At 30.1% G+C, this 18,969-nt stretch overlaps 1 protein-coding gene across 1 annotated transcript in view; it reads right to left on the reverse strand.

The window, feature by feature from the left end:
• Nucleotides 1–549: 549 nt before the first annotated feature.
• The window catches only part of LOC107457243 (protein Wnt-16-like), a 127,657-nt gene continuing 109,237 nt past the window's right edge, over nucleotides 550–18,969 (reverse strand). Inside the window, 3 exon segments of the mRNA NM_001323840.2 lie at nucleotides 550–1,267; nucleotides 2,367–2,729; nucleotides 13,316–13,593. Coding sequence (NP_001310769.1) covers nucleotides 1,166–1,267; nucleotides 2,367–2,729; nucleotides 13,316–13,593 — 743 coding nt within the window. The 3' untranslated portion in view covers nucleotides 550–1,165.

An 18,969-nucleotide genomic window follows, 5' to 3' on the forward strand; every position in this document is an offset into this window, starting at 1 on the left:
GAAATTGCGTACTAAGCACTTAGGCGGCTTACTAGAAAGTTTTGCGTGTCTAACGTTATTCTTGCTCAATTTTCACTGACGGTAACTATTGAATAATATTAGAATCGAGCTGTTACACGTGTAAAAAAAGGTACATATTTCAAAAATGAGTAGTTTGTGTGAAGAAGCATTATTTAAAAACAATATTAGAGGTTTAATCCAGTTTTGTAAGTAGTTGAATTAATAGACCGAAAATTGTTTTAAATTTTGACAAATTAAACTGAATCATAATTTTTTAACTGGAAATAAAGAAACATTGTTTTTTTTTTAATTGATTCAGTTCATAAATTCATTTACTCTGATTTTTTTTTTCAAAATGCCACGAAGCAACACCTTAAGTGAACACTAAAAAATTTAGCCGTAAAAAGTGTAAGAAAACAAATATAGATCTTGCTGTGCAAACTGGTTCCAACAGTTGCTAAAAGGTAAATAGTAAAGAGAGAAAAAAAACTGTTGCAATGTACTTAAGTCATTCAAAATTAAATGCGTGCATTTAAAAAATAAAAAGCATATGTACAAATTTATGATGAACTTTCTGATTGTAAGTATCATTGTTTTATAACGCAATCCAGTTGTCTAAAAAGTATTTCCATTCATACAATGTTCACCAAAAAAAAAAGTATATTTTCAATATACATAGGATCATCTGTACTCAAAGCATATTTATTACAGCTTTCTTCGTAAAAACACTTATCCAGGGAACGAAATGGAAACAAGATGTTTGGTTTGCGAACTCTTCGCCAAGCTATAACACCACCAGAACGCCAAACAGATTTTATATCAATACACTACAAATTCACCAGGGCTCAAATCGAAATGAACTCCTAAAGAAATCCATTACAATCTAGTTTCATTTCACGATCAAACACTTGAAGAAAATCAACCTCTCACACTTTCTCTCTGTGACAAAAATGGAACGAAAATTAATTATGCTTGTTTTTTTTCTGAACATGAATGAGTATGCTGAGTTTTTGTTTGCCACATAAAATCTTGTCGCCAGGTTTGTTTGATTTAATTTTTATTAAAAAACATTTTCCTCCAAAGTAACGAGGTTTAGTATCAACTATCGAATTGTTATCCTCGTGCTCTCTCTTGATCATTTTAGTGAGTACGATTAAAATTGGTATCACTTGCAAGTGTAGATTTCTTCCATGGTTTCGCATGTTTTGCATTTGACATAGCAACACCAATGGAACTTGCACTGGCAGCGTTCTAATCTTCTGTGTACCTGAAATTTAAAAAAAAAAGAGAGATTAGAATTAGATAGAATTATTAGAGAAAATAATTATTAGAGAGAAAAATTAAACAAAATAAATATTCTAGTTTCTTAAGAACGCAACAATATGCACATTTCTGTTTCCTAGCATTTTTCTTTAAGGCTAATTTTCGAAGGTTCCATCGTAATATGAAATTATGCTTTTTTGTGAATAATATGCTATTTTTATGACTGTTGTGAGTTTGCAACTGTTACTCATGACTGTTAAGTGAAATTTAGCCTATCTAAAGCCAGCGCTGTCTACGCTTACTTTGAAAATGGTGCATAACTTCAGTATGGAGATAAGCCACAGTTTTGTTAAAATGAAAAGTAGTTGTGGACTAATATTTAAGAACTTGCTACAATGCTGCATTACTTAGGGCCATAAAAATTTGCAGAAACTGAAAATAAGGCACTGATTTTGATAATTTTCATCTAGGGTGGAAAAATGTCGCCAAATTGAAAAAAATTGAAAAATTGTCGCCAATTGAAAAATTGTCGCCAATAAAAAAAAATTCAACAACGTTTCAAATATTTAAGTTATTTGTCTGTTCTAAAGCCCAGATAATTCTTCACGGCAAGATTGTGTATCTAGTTCAAAATCATCGTATTGCCTCAAGTGAAAGGCAGTTAAACTATGGAATTTTTTAAAAAATTTTCTTGGTGCCAGAGCTTTGAAATACAGCGTTAATTGAATTTCAAATCGTTAGATGACAAACAAAATCTCAATTGGGTATACTATAGCCTACGTCACAGGTTGTGTTATTCCTACTAAATTTAACCCATGAACGGCATTTTCTGCGAGCCTAACTTCAAGCCACAAATAAACAAAAAGTGTTTGATCGCTTAAATAGCTGCTCGCCAGATTTTATTGCATTATAAAGAAAAGTAATTGATATTCGATTTTTGATTAATAATTGATTTATGTGGATAGTGGCATTTATGTGGATAGTGGCATAGAATGTAGCATTGCGTCATGGTAAATGTTATTCCTACTAAGTGGAAGTAGTTGTGTTTTTTTTATATTATACCCAATTGATATTTATATTATTTTAGTGAGTGCAATAAGTACCTGCGTATTATAGCCTCGCCCACAGCATAAGAGATTGCAAGATTGTGGTCCTTTAGCTGTACGGTTACATCGCCGTCCACTCGTACCAAGTATTCCTCTTTTGAAATCTTCAATACAATAGTTTGGCGAGCGGTGGATGTGAACCAAGTCCTCTTTTTGCACTGGTACTTTCCGCTTCACTTTTCCTCTGCGTCGAAGTCTCCTCTTCGCTTTCAAAGACACCTGTATGCTGTTATCGTATTTGCTTTTTAAAAAATGGCCCACTTGTTCAAAGGAGGGTAACTTGTTCCAACACGTCTTCAGTTCACATGAGCCGGAAACTCCGTGACACCGACACTTCAACTCCATTTGTCGTGCTATGGCCTGCAAAAGAAATATTTTGATCAGTGGAGGTGGAATAAGAGGGATAATTTCAAACTCTTATTTTTACACAGTTTTGTACAATTTTAGACATTTTGAACATAATAACATAATTATGAATTTTGAACATAATATTTTGAAAAATTTTCTACAACATTAATATTGTGCAAACTTAAACAGTATGGTGGGCAAAAAAAAATCTTTTTATAATTTTATTTTTCAGTAATTTATATTTTCAATTATTTATATTTTTAATAGTTTTAAATTTCAATAATTTTAAATTTCAATGATTTTAATTTTCAATAATTTCAATTTTCAATAACTTTAATTTTTAATAATTTTAATTTCAGAAGTCGAATTCTTGGCCATAGATGGCGCCACTGGATAACAAGAAGAAACGCACCCCTCTGGCTTAAAATGGGCTTGTCAGTATTGACAAGTGGCAAGACAATAACAACAACATCAAATGAAAAAAAAGTCTGCTCCCCCATTTGTTAACAAAAAAGAAAAAGAAAATACAATTCCGAGAAACAGAGTCGCAGTCGACCCTTTATTTTTCGAAAATACCATCTAGTACTTAGTGTGACTTATACTACTGTGATATTTACCATTTAGTCTACGAAATATTTTAGTTATATACTTCATATAATTAATCAGAGTTATACAAAAATGTAACATTTTCAAGAGTTAAGACTAAACTAGCATAACATAATGTTCTTTTTTTTTTTTTTACATTAATTATAAAAAAAAAAATATTATTTTTAATTTAATAATGTTTTTATACTTAATGTAGTTTTAACCATTTTAGAACAAACAGTAAAATGTGGCATTATTTTCTTCGAAATATACTTAAATTACATTTGTTGAGAAACAAAAATAAAATATGCATGCAAAATATTTCATTTACTAAATAAAATGGTGAGCATATGCACCATTTCATTTAGCTGGTTAATATATTATTGGACAAATCAATGGACAAATCAATTAGTTGAACGCTAGTTTTTTTAATGACATTTGTTTGCTTTTTTTTTACTTCATATTTACAGAACTTGTGCAACTTTAATCCGTAATAAAAACATATGATTAATCTCAAAAGGAATAATTATACATTTTCAGAAAGTCAAATTTATTAATCATGAGTCAAAATAAGTAAATAAATGAAAAAAAATAGTGTAGTTTAAAAATTTTTCAACAGTGAGTTCTTACACTCCTATTGAATTGCTAATATTTTACAGATGTCACCAGAATCCTTGGCGATAGCAGAAAAATGAAATTAGTTAAAAATATCAGCGTGTTAATAAGAAAATGCTTATTAAAATGGTGCGTTTATGCACCTTAAGTTGAAAAAGGGTTAAGGTATTGACAATTAAAATTATACAAGCGAAAATCACGCTACATTATGGAATATTATCGACCAGCAACGATATTGTCGATAATTATTGAATGCGATATTATCGTTAGTCATCAGAACCGCTATGATCTGAATCGGAGTGATTTTGAAAAATGATATAGTTTCAAAATTTCCTGAATGTATACGATATTATCATGAGTCACATTCAGGTTACAAAAATATTATTTCCTGAGAGGACAACGCGAATTATTTAAATTAGGAAACGATATCAATCGTGAAATATCAACATTTCCAGGCGATATATCGTGATATTAACATCCTGTTATCACTTTGTATTATTGTAGAGCTTTTTTATTTTTTCAACAGAAGTGAATAGTCATAAAAGCGAAGAACATTGAGTTTTCCAAAACCAATTCAGCGAAAAAAAGGTTTCTGACAAACGTCAAAAATTTTAGAAAAAAAAATCAAAGCCGCTACGATCTGAAACGGAGTGATTTTGAAAAATGATATATTTCAAAACTTCCTGAATGGGATAATTCAGAGCTTAGAAAGAAAAAAAAAAATCTAAAGCAATGTAAATTTGTGTAGAACGAAACAGCTGCTAAGTCGTTAAAAGCGGCACTTTTATAGAACAAGGAATCCTTTCAAAATCCAAAAAATCTAACAGAGGTGGTAGGGATATAATGGTCTGGGGTGGTCTCCAGATGCAGGCTCACTCGCACAATTTTTACAACTGAAGATGTCATTCTTGGTGATTTCTACTAAAACAGTTCTTTCAAAGAAGTGAGCTTTTATAGCCTATACCTGGAATATGGGCAGGAACACTTCATATTTTTTTAAAGATTTCCTTAAAACTCTCATAAAAACATTTACGAAAATTCGGCAAGCTTTTGATCTTGAGCATGGTATTAAATTATTTAGCTAAACTGTACTTTGTCCAACTTGAATAAACAATGATGAAGAAGCCATCGCGCCAAGAAAATAAAGTTGTTTGATATTCTTTTTTATTAAATATGTGATATAAATATGGAATTTAAGCATAATTACTAATTTATACGGAATGGAATTAATAGACAGAAATCTAAAATCTTTAAATTTTTAAAAATTATGGAATTTTCCATGGCTACTCACCAGGAAAAACAGAAAACATATTACAAAGTTTCTAAAAGAAGAATCGAAAATTTATCTCTTTATACCTTTTTAGTTTTAATTTTTTTTAGACGAGGAATCTCTCACAAAAATGATTAATTTAATTTAATTTAATTTTTTATTTTATTTTATTTTATTCTAGAGAAACATAAATCGGCTTCACCTTTAAAATATAAAATTCTCAAAACAGAAATGATATGTTTTAAATTGTAAAGGTAAAGCGGCTTTGCATTTTAAAATTTGCAGAGCAGAAATGTTTAATAGGAACAATTTTATTTTAATTGAAAAATTAAACCGGCTTTATCTTTCAAATTTAAAATTCTCAAAGCAGAAATTTCAATCAGGTTTTCTAGTTTTTCGTTCTTTTTTTAATTAGAAAAGCAGAGCAGTAAGTACTAAATAGATTCCAACTATATTTCAGTTTATTTATGGTAAGTTTCATAATTTTAATGGTAAGTTTCATAATTTTAAAAACGGAAAGTGTGAAAAATGAAGCAAAATTTAGTTCGTTCACTTGACATGGATTTGCTTGAAGTGAAAACTTTAATTATACATAGTAAGTACTTTTTTTTTTTTTTTAAATTCAGGCAAAATAATTTTTGCAAAAACAGAAAGAAAATTATCCAAAATTATTCCGGAGAAATATTTCGTTTAAAAAAAAACTGATTTCAATAATAATCAAGTTTATAATTCTTTACTTTTTTTCTACTGGCTAACGAATTTTAATTAATTTAAATTTTTTTCTTCATATCAAGCAATTAATTTTCATAATATTAACCTGTATACCTAGAATCATTGTTACCGGTCATTTTGACCGTAAGTGCGCAGAAAGAAAAAGAGGAAAAAAAACATGTATTTCAATTTTTGTCAATCACAAGATACATTTAATTTGCGCTCACGTATTTATTATTATTATTTTTTCATTTGCGCTTTTTTTTGTGTGTCATAAATGTTGTTTTTCAACAGACACAGACATAAAATTAATTTTGTTGTGAATAACATCCGTGTCTTGACTGACCTGTATATTTTGGGCCCTGCGTATTATGACACATAGACCGTTTGTAGAAAATACAGAACGAATGAAGAATTGTTCGTTGTTGAATTCTCCTGATGATTTTGGTTTAACAATTGAACCTGATAAAAAATTCATATAATCAGTGATTGATCTATTTTTTCGGGTGAAAAGGAATTTTTTTTTATTTCAACAATTCTTTAATTTGACATAAGTAAACCTGTAGCAAAAAAAAGTGAATCAACTTGTAATTAAGACGTACGGTCAAACTGACTGCTCATTTAAGCTGCAGATATAGGCTTTGGAGTAAAATTCGACATAATGTCCTGCGGATTGCATCAAAAATAAAGAAAAAAAAATTCACAACCTAAATTATAACTGTTTTTTTATTATTTTTAATATTGAATAATTTTATTTTGTAAACTAAAATTGCATAAAAAAGGAGTTTCAATTGACAAAATACCAAATTGTGTAAAAGCACTTATGAGGAAACAAAAATAATGAACAGCATATAAAATTGTTCATTTTGACCAGGACATAAGTTTTTCTGCGACGTACGTCGCAGTTTTGAGCACTTTAGGGGATTTACGGAAAACCTGAAGAGGACTTACGGAAAACTCGAAGGGAACTTACGGAAAACCCAAAGGGAACTTACGGAAAGCCCGAAGGAAACTTACGAAAAACACGAAAGGAACTTACGGAAAACCCGAAGGGAACTTACGGAAAACCCGAAACGCTAATATAGAGAAAAAATTTAATTTTTGAAGTTAAATTTTAATATTTGAACGATGTTGGTTGGGTATTTCCTAAGATATGCAAATAATATCCAAAACTTTTTTTCTTTTTGAAAATCTCATATTGAAAATGACTTGCTCTAAAAAACTATTACTTAAGGGCTAATCTATAGACTAGTAATCTAACAAACTGCTGCGAACTTATCTTCCTGAATAAGGCAACCCACCATAACTTGGAGGTCAATAAGCCAATACATCGTAAAAAACATACATAGAAAGTTAACACAGTTATTCACAGAAAGTTAACTCACTGGCCCAGTCAATTCATTTAATATTTGCTGCTTCGTCGACTTTCAAGCCCAAGATATCTAAGTTCTCATCGAATTGTTCTGTGAGATATTTTCGTTTCTGAGTTAAAATTGAACTCCTTAATAATTTGTGTAGTTACTGTCGTCTGCTAGACCTATTTTTCTTCATAATCCTTTTCAATTTTCCTTCATCACGTTTTTTCATTTTCTTATGTCTATATTCTCCTGGTATTGACTCTTTTGTGTTACCTTTAGTAATATATGCTCTATATATTCTCATTATGCTTCTATTAGATATTTTAAGTTATTTTGAAATTTCAGATACCCTCATGCCGTTTTGTCGCATCGACGCCCTCATATAAAATCACAAATAGATTTCGTAGATGACACGATAAAACAAAAACAACATAGTTTTACAAAGTTGAACCAATCTTAAATCGGACTAATAGAATTGAAAGAATTGACCAATAGAATTGTCTTTTTGAAAGATAATTGTGAATGTTTTCTTTAATTACGATTTAAGTAAAATAAAGAGTAAAGAAAAGTAGCAGGTCACAAGTCATTAGGGTGTTTTTTCTTCTTTTTTTTCAGTTAGCCGGGTGCAAGAAAAATTCAACTATCTTTTTTTAAATTTTTTTATTTTATTAATATTTTTAAAAATGGCCGTTTTATTTTGTGTTTAAAAATAAATATATAAATAAAATAGCTGAATTTTCTTGCGTTTCGCCAAACGAAAAGTATCCTGTTGATCACTGTGTTTATGTTTTTGAGTTTGTTTTTTTTAGTTTAGGTATACTCTCAAGTCGAGAAGAATTAGTAGAAGAAGACCACTGATACACATCCACCTGACCTTTTCGAGATCATCGCACTCTACAGTAATGGATTACGAGATCACAAATCGAATTCGTATTTTACGAGCTAGGGTCACTCGAAATAGAACCCCAGCTTTCTAACGTAAGCAAATGCCACGTTTCAACAGCCAATCAGGATCGATACCAGTGATGACGTCGCTTTGAAGCATCCAATTAAAAATCCCGTATTAAATAAATATTTAAAGAATCAAACAACTTAAATAAGTAGCGTTCTATTTCATTTGAAAGAATGGAAAAAAGTTTTAAAACAGCAGAAAAGATTTCTGTGAGAAGATTTTGTTATAACTTACAACTCTCTTCTTTCTGGCTTAAAAATTAAGTATTGAAAATGTAATAAAGACCCTCAATTTTGTGAAACGATTTTTATCTTTCTTGGTGAAAAAAAAATTAAATAAATAATAATAATTTCTACTTCTAAATAAACAGGCAACCACATAAAGAAAGTTTAGAAAAATAAGCATCCGCGTTGTGGCAACCCTAAAATTCCTTTTCCGAAATTGCGCGAAAGAAAGGCGGGTCTTGCTTTTCATTTGTCTTTTTTTTCTAACCCGGTAGTAGGCTAATCATTAGCCTTCATTAGGGTGAAGCGATCTTTCTTGGTCTTGCACAACGTGCCGCCTTTTCATTCTCTCTCTCTCCCCCACCCCCCTACTTTTTTCGTTTGGCGAACTTTTTCATCACCTGACGTTCTTACTGCCATATTAAGCTATCTTTAACCCCCACATTTTATCCCACTTGCAAAAACAATCGTAACTTATACTTGGGAATGATTCTATGTATTTATGAGGGCAATACTTTTAAGAGAGGAACCTGTTCCGTAACGCTTGGCGCCATTTTATTTTGATACAAAAATAGTTAATTTGAGACGAAATAACTGAAATACAGAGTTTAAAAGCACAAGATTTGGAAATTGGCTAGACTACGCATAAGACAAACAATTTTGCGTTTTCAAAGAAGTTTTAAGGTGATATGAACTAAATCTGACGAAAAATAGGGAAAATATCACTGGAAGATGTCAGCGTCTTGGGAAACGTGTTAATTTAAAGGGAGCAAAATTCCTTTAATTCGAGACATCAATTCTTGTAATTTAATCGTGTAAAATTGTGAGAGTTTGAAAAGGGGATAAAATTATTAATTTTGAGTTCAACAAAAAATATTATTAACATGTTCATCACATTTTATCCAGTTGTTTCCTGAATGTCTGAACAGTATTTCCACGCAAACAATTTTCTAGCTACAATTGTCATTAAAAAAAATGAATGACAAAAATTACTTGCAAAAAAAAAAAAAAAAGCTTAATGGAATCTAATATTATACATTAGTTTCTAAATACCGTTAAAAATTACAAGAGCGTAATTACTTCAGCATAAAAATCAAAAATTATAAGAAATCCTATTAAAAAATTATTATTACAATTACATTTGTGAAAATATTTGTGGCTTACAACTAAATTAAGAATTAAATAATAAATTGAACAAACTAGATCTTTTCTTTTTGACAATGCAAAATGCATTAAACTGATCTAAAAGTAACATTTTTTTACCAGACCAATTAAAAGAAATAACTGCTTCGTTTAAAAGAATTTAATACTTAACAATAATTAACGTTAAAAAAAAGTTACAGTGACCTTTGACGCATTTTTAGAATCGTTCTAAAAAGGAACGCCGGACACTATTGGTTGAATTAGTTCTTCTAAAAGTATGCTTACAAGCGTCCAGGGTTAATTAAAAAAAAATATGATCGTAAATTTCTGACGAAGATATTCGAAAACACTGCTATAACTTAATAAGTTAATTTAAAGGAAGGAAAAAAAGTCTGTTATTAAAGATTATTACTGTTTTGAGAATTTTAATTTGTAAAGGTAAAGCGGTAATTCGAATTATTAGAAGCTTTAGAAACTTAATTAATAAATCTTTAGTTTTCCGATGACGCTGCTTAGCTTAACTTTAATTGTAATGGGTTAATTATGTATGACTATACATTCTATAAAATAATTATCTTAATCATCATTAATTAATAATAACTTAATATTAATTAATTATAAGACATAACTTAATAATAACTCGCAATTTGCATTTATCTCTTTGCTGGGAAGTTTTAACCCTAAAGCGTGTTTTTTTCTTAGCTGTGCCATTATTAGTAATTTTAATGACGACACAGAAGAACACTGTAAGATATTAGGACCATACATCGTACAAAATTTACTGGAACAACACAATTCAATCCAATGTCTTAACGGTGCAGTTAATCTTGACCGTATAATGGTTTAAGGTGCCAATATTATGGTTCAACCTTAAACTCTTTTAAAACTTTTTTTTCTTTTGTCCACATCAACTTCGAACATTTAAAAGTAAATATGGAACAAAAAATAAATAAATAAAACGTGCAGAAAGAAATCGTTTGATTGAATGATATAATGCGTAGTGAGGAACAAAATGAATTTTTCAGACGATCATAAATTGGAGAAGTAACTCGCGATGATTCGCCGAGTATTTTTTTTTTCTCAACTTGTCACAAAGGTTAACATGTTTCATGTTTTAGAATAGAATAGGTGGAGGAAGAAAAAAAAAAACCATCATCATAAATACCAAATTCTTTCTAGTGGCTGGAAATGGCAAAATTCTAAATGACGGAAGATAGAATAATGCAAGGAACTGACTTGTTACATTATAATAACTGACGCAAAAGAATTCTAGAATTTTCCCTCCTCCCTTCATTCGAACAATAGCAACAAGAATTCGAAAGTAACCTCACAACTAGTTCTTTGCCCACCTGTCACTTTAGAAATTCCAATGTTCAGTTTACTCCGAATTTTAATGTTACTAGAAGTTTACAAAGAAATTCTAGGACATTACGAACCAATTTATGCATCCAGTTCTAAAACTGCTCACTTAGATATAATTATTTATAGATGAATTTACGATCATTTGTTTTTAATGCCTTCCTTAAATTGCATTTTCTCACTTTAGAATATAATGATAATCGTCGTAAGGGTGGGGCATTTGTCCAGAGCCTCGCATTTTTAAAACTTCAAGGGGCCCTACTTATATTATATTAGAATTGTTTAAAAATATTTTTTAAAATGTTATATTTTTAAAAAATTTAATTGTAGGATTGAAAATTCAAAAGCCTTGCTTTCTATAACATTATATAGATGAAATTTTGAAGAAGATGAAGATAGCATTTGTCACATATCAAACAGTCTCACAATATAAGGCTGTGGGGAGAGTAGTTACAGACCATGTCAACCTTCATCTATGAAAAGGTACCCCGACATAGAGTCGAGTTAACATGTCTTATATACTAGTGAATTGTAGTTGTAATTTTGTAGTGGTAGATACGCTACAGTACTCCCCCACTAGAATTATATCTGTGATAGAATTCGATGAACGAATACCACTAGTTGATTCATTGCTGTTTTGTGAGAAGATCACCGTATTTTTTTAGTGCTGAATGTGAGAGGTGTATTAACTTCACGGTCGTAGTCGCTCCTCTGTTGCCGTTAGCAGTCGAGTAATCACAAGTTTGCAAGCCGACGTTGTGCGTGATCGAGACTGAGTAACAACAGTGCGAGGAGGTGGATAATGACGCTGTCACAAGTAGCAAGTCAACAGTTCAATGTGGATCATCCATCGAAGTAGGCGTTACTGTCTAGGTAGGCGTGTTCATATTGAAGTGGGCGTTACTGCCAAGGTAGGCGTGTTTACATCACGTCCGAAGGTCACCAATGTGGGGAGAGTAGTTACAGACCATGTCAACCTTCATCTATGAAAAGGTACCCCGACATAGAGTCGAGTTAACATGTCTTATATACTAGTGAATTGTAGTTGTAATTTTGTAGTGGTAGATACGCTACAAGGCTTCTTATAAATCTAGATTATAGAATTGAGATTTAGAAATTAATTAAATTAGTAATAATATTTTTAGATAATAATTTAAGTGAGGTCCTTAAATGCAATACTCTTCTCTTCTAAAAACTACTAGTGTTATGGGCATAAAATTAACCAATAGTACACTAAGAAACATTTATGGTCAAAACTAGAGGAATATGACAAAATTTACCGTGTTTTTTGGTTCAATGCAAACACTACACGATATGGCTGTATAATATGTGATGTGGTAAAATTTGGCAGCTTTATCATGATACCTTAAACTATGGCATAAAAAAACCATCGAATTTACTTTTTAGTTTTATATCATTTTTCTAAATGTGTGGTAATTAGAATAATTTTGAAAGCCAGAATTTCCAATAAACTGTATCATATAAATAGAAGCTGTTATCAACAAAAACTTATAAAAGTTTAAGACAAATTAATTAATACACAAATTAATTAATACAAATTAATTAATATTTAGTCAGAATATGAAAATTCCAAGGATTTATCTATACATAAAATAACTTTGTTCCAAATGTGTATAGTTTTATTCAAATTTTATAAATAGTTTTATTCATATTTCACAAAAAACCTTAAGCTACATGACAAGTTATGATTTCTGATGGTCACGCATGCGGCATGGAACCAATGTCTAAAACTCAATCAAATGACATATGAACTTCTTAAGTATTTATTATGAGCTTTTCTTTCAACAGTGTGTCTAAGAAGTAAATACCATTGAAATTTAAATGGTTTAATAAAAATTTTATAAATATCTGTAGACATCCATAGGCTATTTGAAATTCAACTGCCAAACTGAGAAAACTGAGAATAGGTCAGTGATTTTGATAATTTTCATCTAGGTGGGAAAATGTCGCCAAATTGGCGACTTTCAAAAAAGTTTAATAATTTTTAAAATATTTAAGTGAATTGTCTGTTCTAAAACCCAGGTAATTCTTTATGGCAAGATTATAAATATAGTTTAAAATCATCGCATTGCTTCAAGTGTAAGGCACTTAAACTATGATTTCTTTTTTATTTTCCTCGGCAACAAAGCTTCGAAAAACAGCGTTTTTAAGAAATCTGAATCTTGAATTGCAACGTATCTATCAGCCCCCAATTTGGCAGAATTCATACACTTTCAAATAAACGAAATATGAAATACTTAATTTAACGCGACACTGTTTAGTTATTTTTTATGCAGAAAGGGTATATAAGGCAACATAAACACATGTCTATTAAACTCCGGATTACAAATTAGTGAGATATAATTATTTCTAATACTCACAAGTCTTCCTGCGTTGTTGTTGTGCAAATTCATAAGAGCCCTCACATCCCTTTTTCTTTCCGCCCTTTCCGGGGCGTCAACAAATTGTCGGGCAAACATCATGCCGTAACGCACATTGTCCGAACAGCCGCCCCACTTCCAGCCCTCTGGCATACTTTGGCCTTGCCGTGACGTATCGCACGAACAGTCCGTCAAATTCCCCGCACTGCACGCTTGCGTCACCGCATGCGTCGCTCCCGCACTTGTAATGGCGTAAATAAATGCTGTCTCCCTGCTACCTGAAAAATAACAGACAATAATTATTAGAAATTAATAATAATGCTGACACTGTTGACTACGTTAACTCTTAAGAATAGCTTTATAATAAATTAAATATCTAAGCTCTACATGATTGAAGAATGGAAAAAAAAATGTTTTTCAATTAGTTCTATATTGAGGGATATTTCAAATATCACATTTCGTTGCGTTTTACAATTAAAAAAAAAAAGAAAAAAGAAAAAAGAAAAACCTTCAGATCTGCTTGTATTGAACAATGGTTAAATCAAATTTATCAGCATTTCCTGATTGGAAATAAAAAAATAATAGTAATAAAAAATTAATTTTCAGGAAAAAAAATAAAAATAAGGAGAAAAACAAAAATTCTATAATGAATGATATTTAAAAATAAATTTATTTGTGTTGCATTATTAAGAAGAACTATTTTTAATATGTTATATAAAATTAATTTTGCATTTTCTCTAACCAAATTTTCCGTACACAAAAAGTTTTAGAAACAATACTTTGAATTGAGTTCAGAAGAAAAAAATAAGAATAAGAAAAATTTATTTATTCCATTCAAAAGAGCATTTCAAAATATATAACAGAATGAAAACTTTTAAAGCAAACCATAAAGCGACACATTTAAAGACTCCAGAATGTCGTATGCGTCGGATTCAATCAGTACCCTTAGAACTGGGGGCTTATGCTCCCTTACACTTATAACTAAAAAAGACACAGCACTTTCTAAGATTACAATTTTTCTCTCAATATTTGATGCAATTCGATTTACAATTAAAAAATAAATATTTTTTTGTGTGCCTGAATTCTTAAAAAAAAAAAAAAATCTCTATTTCAAGCGACAGGTCGACAGGGGTCGACTTTAACACGCAACATACCAGAAATTTGCTGTCCCGCAATCAAACATAAGGGATCGACTTATAATACTGTTTGCTGTATAAGTTAGTCCCATAACGAATATTTACAGTTAAATATCTCTGTATTACATAATTTAAAAATGCACAAAAACAGTTTCATATTGAATGATATTTGAAATTAAATTTCTCTGCGTTATACAGATTATTTATTTTCTCAAGAACTCTCATAAATAGCGCTAAAATGAATAAAATTTTAAATTATTTTTCTCTGGGTTACTTAACAAAAAGAAAATGTCCGGGTCATGCAATAAAAACAACAATTTTAAAGGTCAAGTATTAAATACAACATTCAGAATGCTGTCGTTTTTAAATACCTTACCCGAAGATTGTTGTTTTTAATATCTGATCTGTTGTTTTTAAAACATCAAATTCCTATACAGAAAAGAAAAAAAAAAAAATAATTATTAGATAATCATGACACTATGTAGGGTTAACAGGGCATGCCAAGAAATATTCTATCAGATTTAATATGCCTCCCATTCCCCCGGATGTAGCTTTCGTCCATGTCCGCACCTTGTCACCTTGACATAAATTTTCAATATCTTATCGTAAGAAGCGATCAGGCTACTGCCACCGAGAAGAGAGTGGGGAGGGATATAAAAAGATCATCATTTTTTCGCTTGTCCTCTCTTTGTCAAGTGAGTAAAATCTAGTGTTATTAACTCAGCAGAAATAGGGGGTTCAGCCAATGAGTAATGTTGCTATAATCATTAAGACCATATATTGTCACAAAAAAATGCGAAGACTTCGAAGGTAAAGAAGATTTGCTCTTTAAATTATGGTTCAAACGTAGGTCGTAGATCAAATGGTTGTTTCAAACCTACTAACATTCCATTTTTTTTAATACCCTAAACATTTTTAATATCAATTTATCTTGCTCTAAAACGATGTTTTTAAAGATTAATGTCTTAAAGTTTTTATTGTTTTAATAGCTTGACAGTGAACGGGGACAGAAATATCTAAAAATTAAATAAATGTTTGCATACTGATTTTAAAAAAAAGAAAATAAAGAAGAACTTTTGAGATCCAGCGTTTAATATGTTGGAAAACATTTGGTACAATTTCATCATGTAAAAGAACAATATTTTTATATTTTTAACTTTATCTCTGTTTTTCTGCTTTTACGAAAACAATTGTCTATATAAAAATAGAATGTGATTAGATAATCATGACTGATCTGATTCATCATAGATAATCATGACTTATCTGATTCATATCTGATTCATTATAGATAATCATGACTTATTTGATTCATCATAGATAATCATGACTAATCTGATTCACCAGAGACAATAATGATTTATTCTCGTCATTGATATTTTTTAATCACAATAAAACTTTTTAAGAAAGATAAGAAATTCGATTCAATTATCTTTCTGGTCCGTTTCATGGCATATAAATATCTTATTATTTGCATCTTAAAAGTAACCAAAATATATACTAATAGTAACAATATATATCATAGTAACTATATATACTATATATATACCTGGAATAACTGAGAGTGGCAAAAGAAATAAATGAAACTCCTATACAGGTAGAATATCTTAACTTGAAATAAAGAAATATAGCTTTAATTTTATATCTATAAAATTTTGTACACTTCTCATTTTCTGCATAGAGGGCGCTAACTAGAGATGGACAAAACGTCATTGTTATAAATAACTTCGATAAAAATAGCATACTAATCGCAAAAAGTGTCACAAAATTGGGCACTTATAACTCAAGAAGAGTGCCTACCCATGTGATTTAAATGAGATTTAATTGGATACCTGCGAATTACGCGTGTGCGTCGAACCTGATTAGTTTTTGCATCGACAAATGCCACGATTTACCTATGGTAGCGACACTTGCAGGTATTCAATTCAAATGATAATAGAGCAGTAGTAAAACAATGTTGAACATTTTTTCACCAAGAAACTTTTCCGATAATAATTCGTAGTAGGTTGTACAAAATTTAAAAGTCAACTTTATCACTTTTTTGAACGATTGCTTTTATATAAAAACAATGATTACGCATGCTTTATCATCGGAAGAGGGCAGCCAAGAGTGAAAAATTATTGGCTATATCTTGGTACGATATTTCAAATAAAATAAGATACCCATTGTCTGTTTTTTCTTCAACTCTTTTTTCAATACGATTATCCCTTTATAATAGGCAACGAGCTCCTGAAACAGTGACTTGATGCTGGTGAAGAAACAATGGAAATAAAATGAGGATCCAACTGACTATTTTTCAATTTGAGATTCACTTTAACAGGAAACGAACTCATATTGTAGTGATCTGATATTATTGAAGAAGATCTCAAAATAAAGCTACAGATGACTATGACCATGAAATATTTTTCAATTCAAATGTCATATAATAACAGGTAAAAAGCTTTCATTACAGCAGCCTGATACTTTTGGAAAAGCACAGAAACGAAATTGAAGATAACGATGACAAGAAACATTAACTGCATTTTCAATTCAAATATCAGACAAGGAGCTCCTAACAGTGATTTTTACTATCGTTATATAGTAGTACTAAACACGGGCAGTGTTCATGTACAAAGAGATGAAAAGTAGTATTTGTTACACCCTTTTTGTAAACAACAAAAGACCCCTTTACTTCTGTCCCTCGGTGGTCTTGTACCAACGGCCTCACCTACAAAGGGACCCATCATTACAATAGCTTACCACCAACAACGGCTACTTGAATGAACCTTACTAATTTAGTGGTAAGGGTGGACCACCAACACTCTCGAAGAATGTGAGAGGGAGGTTAGCAAAAGAATTACGACCCTGGATCGATGGTACTATCCTTCAGGTAAAAAGATCACCTAAATCGATTGTTGTTGACAAGCACAAGGTTGATGACAAGTCGTTTACATGAATGAAAGGGGGCAAGGAATAAGACTTCAACAACAAAATAGCTTACAAAGCTGTTAAATGGGGAATTTTTTCTACAGAAAGGACGGTGGCTATATTGTGAGGACATAATGTAAAAGATGAGATGAGGGTAAGATGGCTGAAAAAAGAGGACCACAAAAAGAGTAAGTTATAGAGACATGATTCAAATCAGTGTCACCTAATAAAAGTAGATTGCTCAAATGTCTCTCTTTTGCTTTGAAAAAAAAATCAAATTGAAAATGTGGGTATTCATTTATTTATTTATTTTTAATTATTTTTATTGCAGTTAGTTTTATTAGAAATTTTTTTCAAAACGATTAGTAGCGAAAATAATAGATGATATAAGCGTTGACTTAAAGAGAATTGCTGAAGAAGGTACCATTGGCAATATGATAAAACGTAAAATTTTTGATTTAGAAAAAATTAAGCTCAGTTAATTATTTTCGAGCTCATGTAATAAGATGATATTTAATGATAAATTGTGTTTCTTAATGTCGTCTTGTTACCATATTTCCTAAAGTCGATGCTCCTTAACTACCAAAAATATTACTCAGAATCATCTTTGGCGAAGTTCTTGTGTTTCAATTGGGTTACAAGAAAGCGATTAATAAATTTTGCTTCGTTCCGAATCGCTTGCTTAAAAAATTTTTATTCTTTTTCTAACTGAGTTTAGACTTGAATACTCGATAACGATTCGATAAATGAGCTGTTTATCGAATCGTTTTCTCAATTTTTTTTTTCTAATAATGTGAAGGTTTGAACATTGGAAAACGATTTTTAATAGCACTATTTATACAATTACTAAATAAAAAAGTTTGTTATTTAAAGAAAAAAACGTAATTAAAAAAATTGTTAGATGCTTTTTTAATAATAAATTATCCATCATTAATTAACTAGGGAACTGCGACGAACCAACATTTATAAAGAACAACATTTTTCAGCATTGCCCTGATAATCAGGTATTTTACAAAATTATCTTTTTAATCAAGCTTTACATCAATTCAATAGATTTTTAATTTTTTTTTATTGGAGACCTAAAGCATTTTTTTTTTAAAGTTTATTGCATCAAATATACTAATATTTATGTAAAAAGTCATAACTAACATCAAAAACTAAATAAACAATTGAAACAAAATAATTTTTGTTATTCATAAATTAAATAAACCATTTTTCTTCTTAGAAATATCATTTAGATACAAGGAATATTACTGGTGGGAAACTTTAGTACGAAATTAAAATTGTATCGCATAATTTGGAAAATCGTGAAATCAAAGATGTAGGTTCAGAATATTTATGTTATATTTTCCTTTTTCATGAAACCATCGTTTCAATAGCTAAATAAATAATTAAAACAAAAATTATTTTTTGTATTTATGAAATCGATTTTTTTCCTTCTTATAAACTTATATTTAGATACATGAAATATTAACTCGAGTAAATAGATAATTCCGAAACTCGCAGAATCAAAGATGTAGGCCTTTGGTACAACATTTACTCCAACTTTTTCTTTTCACGATTCTCTGATTTCAAAAACTAAATAAGCAATTTAATGTAAAATTACTTTTGTAT

This window comes from Parasteatoda tepidariorum, chromosome 4 (assembly GCF_043381705.1).
Source record: "Parasteatoda tepidariorum isolate YZ-2023 chromosome 4, CAS_Ptep_4.0, whole genome shotgun sequence".
Lineage (NCBI taxonomy): Eukaryota > Metazoa > Arthropoda > Arachnida > Araneae > Theridiidae > Parasteatoda > Parasteatoda tepidariorum.